General features: G+C 36.4%; 1 protein-coding gene across 1 annotated transcript in view; it reads left to right on the top strand.

Moving 5' to 3' along the window:
* LOC106872955 (uncharacterized) overlaps window positions 1-6748 on the top strand; it is a 25913-nt gene extending 19165 nt beyond the window's left edge. Inside the window, exons 3-5 of the mRNA XM_014920136.2 lie at window positions 2731-2907; window positions 4993-5171; window positions 6413-6748. Of these exons, the coding sequence (XP_014775622.1) occupies window positions 2731-2907; window positions 4993-5171; window positions 6413-6598 (542 nt within the window). The 3' untranslated portion in view covers window positions 6599-6748. The remainder of the gene's footprint in view (window positions 1-2730; window positions 2908-4992; window positions 5172-6412) is intronic.
* The last annotated feature ends 609 nt before the right edge of the window (window positions 6749-7357 follow it).

Here is a 7357-nt window from a genome sequence, read left to right as displayed (position 1 = left end):
ATATATATATATATATATATATATATATATATATATATATACAGTGTGTGATGTATAAATTGTTGCCATTTTATATTTTTAATTTCGTGTTTGGGGCATTGTTTGTTTTTGATTTTGTTGACTACACGGTATAGTAGGGTTAGTTGGGCACCATTTGTGAGAAAAACAGCACCATGGTGCAATTCAATCTGCCAGAAATTTGGAAACGACTTGTACTGCCTGGAATTCCTGCTGGAAGCTCCAATACGAACATTTCAGAGTGTTTGGGTGTCAATCTGAGGATAGTGCAGAGGATTCAGAAAAAGTTGGATGAGTCTAATAGTGATTACAAAGGTATACCAGCTTGGAAAACTCACTCTGATCATTCTCATAAGAAAAGAACTCCTGAATTTATTGGTGAGATCCAGGTGATGATTGACAATAATCCCCCCAAGTCAATCAGGTCCATCGACAGGGACACGGGAGTGTCTGAGTTCCTTATCAGGCAGGTAGAGCATGAAGGCATTTGGTATTATTCATACAAGTTAAGAAAGGGTCAATTTTTATCCCAAGCCACCAAGGATAAGAGGAAAGACCGTGCTACGAAGCTTTTGAACATTTTTAAGCATTCCCTCCAACTGAACATGCTTTAAATTTCTGCCATGATCAGTTGGTGAACACACAGAACAACCATTGGCTTGCTGTGTCCCCAAAACATATACCGAGAATGATAAAAATCAAACATCCAATCAACATCATGGTGTTTGGAGTGACCACTACTGATGGTAATGTTATGCCGCTATTCATCTTCCCACACGGCCTCAGACTCAACACACAGGCCTACATCAAATGCCTGGAGGAGGTAGTGCTGCCCTGGGTCAAGAGGGTGGCTGCTGGAAGACCCTGTGTCTGGCAACAGGACTCTGCACCATGCCATACAAGCAGGTGAACCTAGTCATGGCTGTCAGACAACTTCTGTGACCACATCACCCCTAACATCTGACCACTTAACTCCCCAGACTGCAACCCTCTTGATTATTATGTGTGGGACACAGGTGAGTGAGAGACCAACAAAACTCCTTGTAATACCAAAGATAAACTAAAGGCAAGGATTATGGCAGCATTCACCTACTTAAACAAGGATACCATCCAGAAGAGTTGCAGGAGATTCCGAAATCGTCTGGAGGCTATAGTTGAAGCCAATGGCGATTTTATTAAATAAATTTACTCTTTAGTATTTCAAGATATTTTTATGTAATTTTGGTAAATATATCTCTTAAAATAAGATGTCAGTGTTATTTTCATTTTTGTATAATTTAGATGGCAATTTATTCACTGCACCCTGTATATTATGTGTGTATATATTTCTCTTTCTCAATTTTTTACCTTCTCACCCTTTTCTGTTGAAGAGTAAAGGCTTGAAACATCAAAGACTTTTCCATTTTTACTAAGTCTGAAACTAATACACCTGTTTGTTGTTCCCTCACCTATCTCTGTCTTTTGTTTTCTATATATTTAAACTATATATATATATATATATATATATACTGGAGTAAGCACATAAATGTGAAACAAGGTGACAAAAGAGTACTGAAATACCATAGGTACAGTAATATGCTTTATTTAAAAGCAGCAGAAATATAACAAAAGCTTTTACTCAGAGTTTCACGTTCTCATTCATCGGACAGTTTTAACAAAACTGTCCGACGAATGGGAATGTGAAACTCTGAGTAACAGCTTTTGTAATATTTCTGTTGCTTTTAAATAATATATATATATACTCTTTTACTTGTTTCAGTCTTTTGACTGTGGCCATGCTGGAGCACCGCCTTTAGTCGAGCAAATCGACCCCAGGACTTATTCTTTGGAAGCCTAGTACTTATTCTTTCGGTCTCTTTTGCCGAACCACTAAGTTACAGGGACATAAACACACCAGCATCGGTTGTCAAGCGATGTTGGGGGGACAAACACAGACATACAACACATACACACATACATATATATATACATATATACGACAGGCTTCTTTCAGTTTCCGTCTACCAAATCCACTCACAAGGCATTGGTCGGCCCGAGGCTATAGTAGAAGACACTTGCCCAAGATGCCACGCAGTGGGACTGAACCCGGGACCATGTGGTTGGTAAGCAAGCTACTTACCACACAGCCACTCCTATATATAATGTATGTGTGTGTGCATGCGTGTGTGTGATGAGCGTCTTTCACTTTCTACCTGCCAAATAATCCACTCAAGTCTTTGGTTGGTCTGGAGCTATAGGATAACACACTTGCCCCAGGTGGCATGCAGTGGAACTGATCCAGAACTGTGTGGTTGAGAAGGAAACCTCTTACCACATGGCCACATCTATATGAGAAAAAAGTATTTTGTGAGAGAAAATTATAGTCTTTTGAATTACCAACGCTATATTACTGATACTTATGTTATTATTCCCAGAAAGATGAAAGTCAGTTAGCCCTGATTGCATTTAAGGTAGGAACATTTAGAGATGAAACAAAATATGGAATGAAATCTAATCCAAAAATTAATATCCTACACCTAATTAAACTAAAGAATTTAATTCATGTTTTTTTTTCCATGTAAGGAAGGCATAATGATGATTATGTAACTGCATCTGATTTTCTATATAAATATTTTGTTTTCTTATTTTCATGAGCTCTTTTTTTTTTTTAAAAAAAAAACATACATGTATGTTTATGTATCTTTTATTTACACATACTGTGTGACTATTTAGTTTTCAAAGCTGTAAGATGTGAACATTGTGGAAATTTTAATGAAAATCTAATGACATGTAACCAGTGCAAAATTGCAAAGTATTGCTCAAAAGCTTGTCAAGAGCCTGCTTGGAGACTTCACAAAAAATTCTGTAAATTTCCTAACAGTTTAAATACCACACTTTCAAGACGTCCAGGTAAGTTCTATACTTTAAAATACTGTTAGAATAAACAACACATTTTAAAAACCGAATATCTTCCATTTATAAATTTATCACATAGGCTCAAAGTCACTAATTTGTAAGGGAATGTCATAGTAAATTGAATCTCTCACAGTATATTACTGGTATTTATTTGATTGATCCAAGATGAATGAAAGGCAAGTTTATCATACATGGACGGAACTAAATATGGAAGGGCATTTATTCCTGCTTTCTGCTAATTCTCTCACTTCATCCTTCATATTGAATACTAAATAGATACTAGTAGATTATGATTCATCATCATCATTTAACATCTAACATCTATTTTTCATGCTGGCATGGGTTGGACCCTTTGACAGGAGCTGGCAAGGCTGGGAGCTATACCAGACTTCATTGTCTGCTTTGGCATGATTTCTATGGCTGGACACCCTTTCTAATGCCAACCAGAGTGTACTGACTGCATTTTATGTTGCACTAGCACAAGTGCTTTTTACTTGGCATCATCACCAACAGGGTCACCAATCTTTGGCTTAACATTATTTTTTATATGTTGCCATAGGTTAACTGAGTCTTGATCTTCTGAGGCCAAATTAATTCCCAATTATTCTTTTATCATTCATTAACCACTATATATCTACAATGACATATTGATCTCTCTAACATATATCTGCCAATATTTTTTATATTCAAGGTAGTGAGCTGGCAGAAATGTTAGCATGGTGGGCAAAATGCTTAGCGGTATATCATCTGTCTTTACATTCTGAGTTCAAATACTACAGAGGTTGACTTTGCCTTTCATCCTTTCAGGGTTGATAAATTAAGTACTAGTTGTGTACTGGGGTCGATCTAATTGACTGGCCCCCCCCCCCTCCAAAATTTCAGGCCTTGTGCCTAGAGTAGAAAAGAATATTTTTTATATTCAGTGATATTTGTAAGCTACAAAAATATCTAAATAATTACTCACATTTGACTTTAAAACTTAGTGGGTTTTATATTTGTTGTTTTTTTTGTTTTTTGTGGAAAAGCAAAAGACCAAGACTGTGTATTGGAAGAAATGAATGAGTGTCAAACAAAATACTTTACAATATTTAACTACTAAGGTAGGAAGGTTCCAGAATTGTTAGAGTGTCAGAAAAATTGCTCTGTGGTATTTCTTCTGATTCAATATCCCAAGTTGAAATTCTGCTGTGGTCAACTTTGCCTTTCATCCTTTCAGTGTCAATCAGATAAGTACCATTAATTACATCAAATCCAGTTAAGTATTAGGGTTGATGTAATTTACTTGCCCCCTCTTCTGGAAATTGTAGGCCTTGTACTAAAATTGCAAAGAAAAAACATTTAACTTCTTCACTACACTTTGCATTTAAATCCTATCAAGATCAACTTTGCTTTCACCCTTCTGAAGCCGATTTAAAAAATGTAACAGCCAAGTACTTGTGTCTGTTTATATTCCTGTAATACATCCTGAATGTGAATGGAATTATGACAGAAAAAAAAAAAACCATTCAATTTTTTTCTTATTCCAGCACTCATCTTAATGAATTCAAGAGATTTTCTTTTAAATACGAAAGGGAAATTGATGATATTTTTCAACAATTATTTTGCCTTTATTTTATCTAAAGAAAGACAAAGAAAATATGAGAAAAAAAAAGAAAGAAGAAACATCAATGCAGCACCAAGTGCTTCAATTGGTCACACACCACAAGGTTCAATGGAACCAGCTGAAGCAAGCTAGCATGCTCACAGCCTTACCATGGGCGATGGCGAGGCTAAGGCATTGGAAAAGCCAAGTGCTCTCACAGGCATCACCCAACACCTCGGTGAATTGATTCTTTTAACAAGGCAAAAGAAATAAAGTATAGTTTAATAAATTTCAGTACATACTGATTTATATTGTCAGTGGGATTTCAACTTAGAACAGGACTTACTTAAACAAATTAAAGCAAAACATTTATTTTGATCTTCTGCTGACATTACCATTTTTCTTCTTAAATATTGATTTCAACAGGTGGTATTTTTACTTGTATGTTTAATATTTTTCTCTGTCATATAACCTCACTTACTAAACTTTTATTTCAGTTCGTTTCATCAGGAGTTTAATCTTAGCAAAAGGGCTTTTTCCTTTGCATCATTTAATTACTAGATTTATTGAGGTTAAAGTGGAATTTCACTGGAATAAATTGACAGAAAATACACTTCTTGTTGCTTACATTTCAAAACCAGGATATGATGTATATAGGCCAAGTATTTTCATTGAAGTGAGTATATTATTGTACATCTTATCTGTCTCTTCTTTTCTCTTTATTACCTCTGCCTTACGTTATCAGTCACACATACACAGTGTGTGTGTCTTGTTTATACACCAATGTGCTGTGGGACAGCATCTTGGGAAGAACTGTAATGATAGCGAAATACTGGTATCATTCTCATTCCTCTGGGTGAGTCACCTCACCTGTCAGACATTCGGTGTTCTTTAACACTCAGTTTCATGTAGGGAGCTTTTCCAGGATGCTATTCCACAGCAAACTGGCAGATAAACAAAAGACATGCACTGTATGTGTGTGTGTGTGTCTGATAATATTTATATTATTAGAGCTACTTTTAATTCACCATCCATCCATCCATGCATACACACGCGCGCGCGCGCACACACACACATACACATACATTTATGCTGAACCTTTCAGACGAGATGACAAAAGACTGAGAGACTTGGTGCCTGATGGTACTTAAAAAAACCTGTGCTCCTCAGCAGAAGTGTTAAGGCCACATCCCTGAAGAAGAGGACTGTCCTGCAAGAGTCTTGTGCCCGTGCCATGTAGAAAGCACTTGTGCTTGGGCCACAAATAAGCACTCATGCCAGTGACATGTTAAAAGCCCCCAGCACGCACACTGTAAAGTGGTTGGTGTCAGGGAGGGCATCCAGCCATTGAGACCAAGCCAAATTAGACTGGAACCTGGTGCAGCTCTCCAGCTCTGGTCAAACCATCCAACCATACTAGCATGGAAAACATGTTAAAGGATGATGATGATAATAATGATGACATATTGTTACCTTTGATTTGTTGAAGCTATTGTGGAAAGTGTACCATAGAGCAAGCAAAACATTTGTTTACCTTTGCTATTATGAAAATTTTGTAATATTGAATTCATTGTCGAGTACAAGACTAAAACTTAGTGATTTTGGGAAGAATTTTTAAGGTTTATTAAGAGCACTATGGCAGCCCTATATAATTGTGAACTTAAGTGAAGGTAATTGACATCAAGTATTTTGTAGTACAACAGCCAAATTGTAAAAGCATAAAAATTGAAGTTTTATTCCCAAAGATTATAATAGATTTTTCCATTTGTTTAACAATATGGATTTTGTGTTTGATTGAATTGGATGAGGTGAATGGGTGCGGGGATACAATACAGCTATTATTGGAACCTAGTTGATATATAAATGTATTAAATCACATTTTTAAAAATTAAAACAATAAACTTTTCTTCATTTTAGGACGCTGATGGTTGCGTGATGATCCTAATATTTTGTCACAAAGAACCTGATCCTTTCCCATATTTTTCCTGGAGCCAACTGAAAATGGGAAAGTATATTTGTATCCTGGAGCCAAAACGTCATTATTTTCATGATGGACAAGTTGGTTTTAAAATTGATTCTACTCGAAAAATTCGAATTATCTAAATTGTAGAAAGAAACATTTTATTATGTATATTGTTTTTTTATTATTTAACTGAATATCTAACTTAACATTAATTATGTCTTGTTAATTTTAAAGAAGATTAAAACAATCTAATTTGGGGAAAATAAAGTACTATTTATTCCACTGTCTTATATTTTGAGTTATCCTAAGTTTGTATTTTATATTCAGGCAACTGGAAGTATATGAAGCAAAAACCATGAAAAAAGAGTAGAAGCTTGATATGACAGTAACAATGATAATGACCATCGTCATTATCATGCCAAAAATCCATTGCCTTTTCATAAGGTTATATTTATCCCTCAGAGGTAATGACAAGTGACCAAGACCTTTGGAGGTATACTGTGCTTGAGACCGTAGCTGTGGCCTATGCCAGTGTCGCATAACCAGCCTATTTTAGAATACCCTTCAATCATTGGGTAATATACTGTGCTTGAGAAAACCTGTTGGGTCAAGTGAAATCATTGTCATGGCTGATGTCAGTACTGTCTGACTGGCTCCCATGCTGGTGGCATGTAAAAAGCACCATACAGGCCTGGTTGATGCCAGTACTGCCTGACTGGCGCCTGTACTGGCGGCATGTAAAAAGCACCAACTATACTCTTGGAGTGGTTGGTGTTAGGAAGGGCATCCAGCTGTAGAAACCTTGCCAGATCAGATTGGAACCTGGTGCAGCCTCCTGGCTTGCCAGTCCTCAGTTAAACCCTTTAACCCATGCGAACATGGAAAGCGGATGTTAAACG

The sequence above is a fragment of the Octopus bimaculoides genome, chromosome 19 (assembly GCF_001194135.2).
Source record: "Octopus bimaculoides isolate UCB-OBI-ISO-001 chromosome 19, ASM119413v2, whole genome shotgun sequence".
Taxonomy (NCBI): domain Eukaryota; kingdom Metazoa; phylum Mollusca; class Cephalopoda; order Octopoda; family Octopodidae; genus Octopus; species Octopus bimaculoides.
This window is presented reverse-complemented; position numbering and strand designations above follow the sequence as displayed.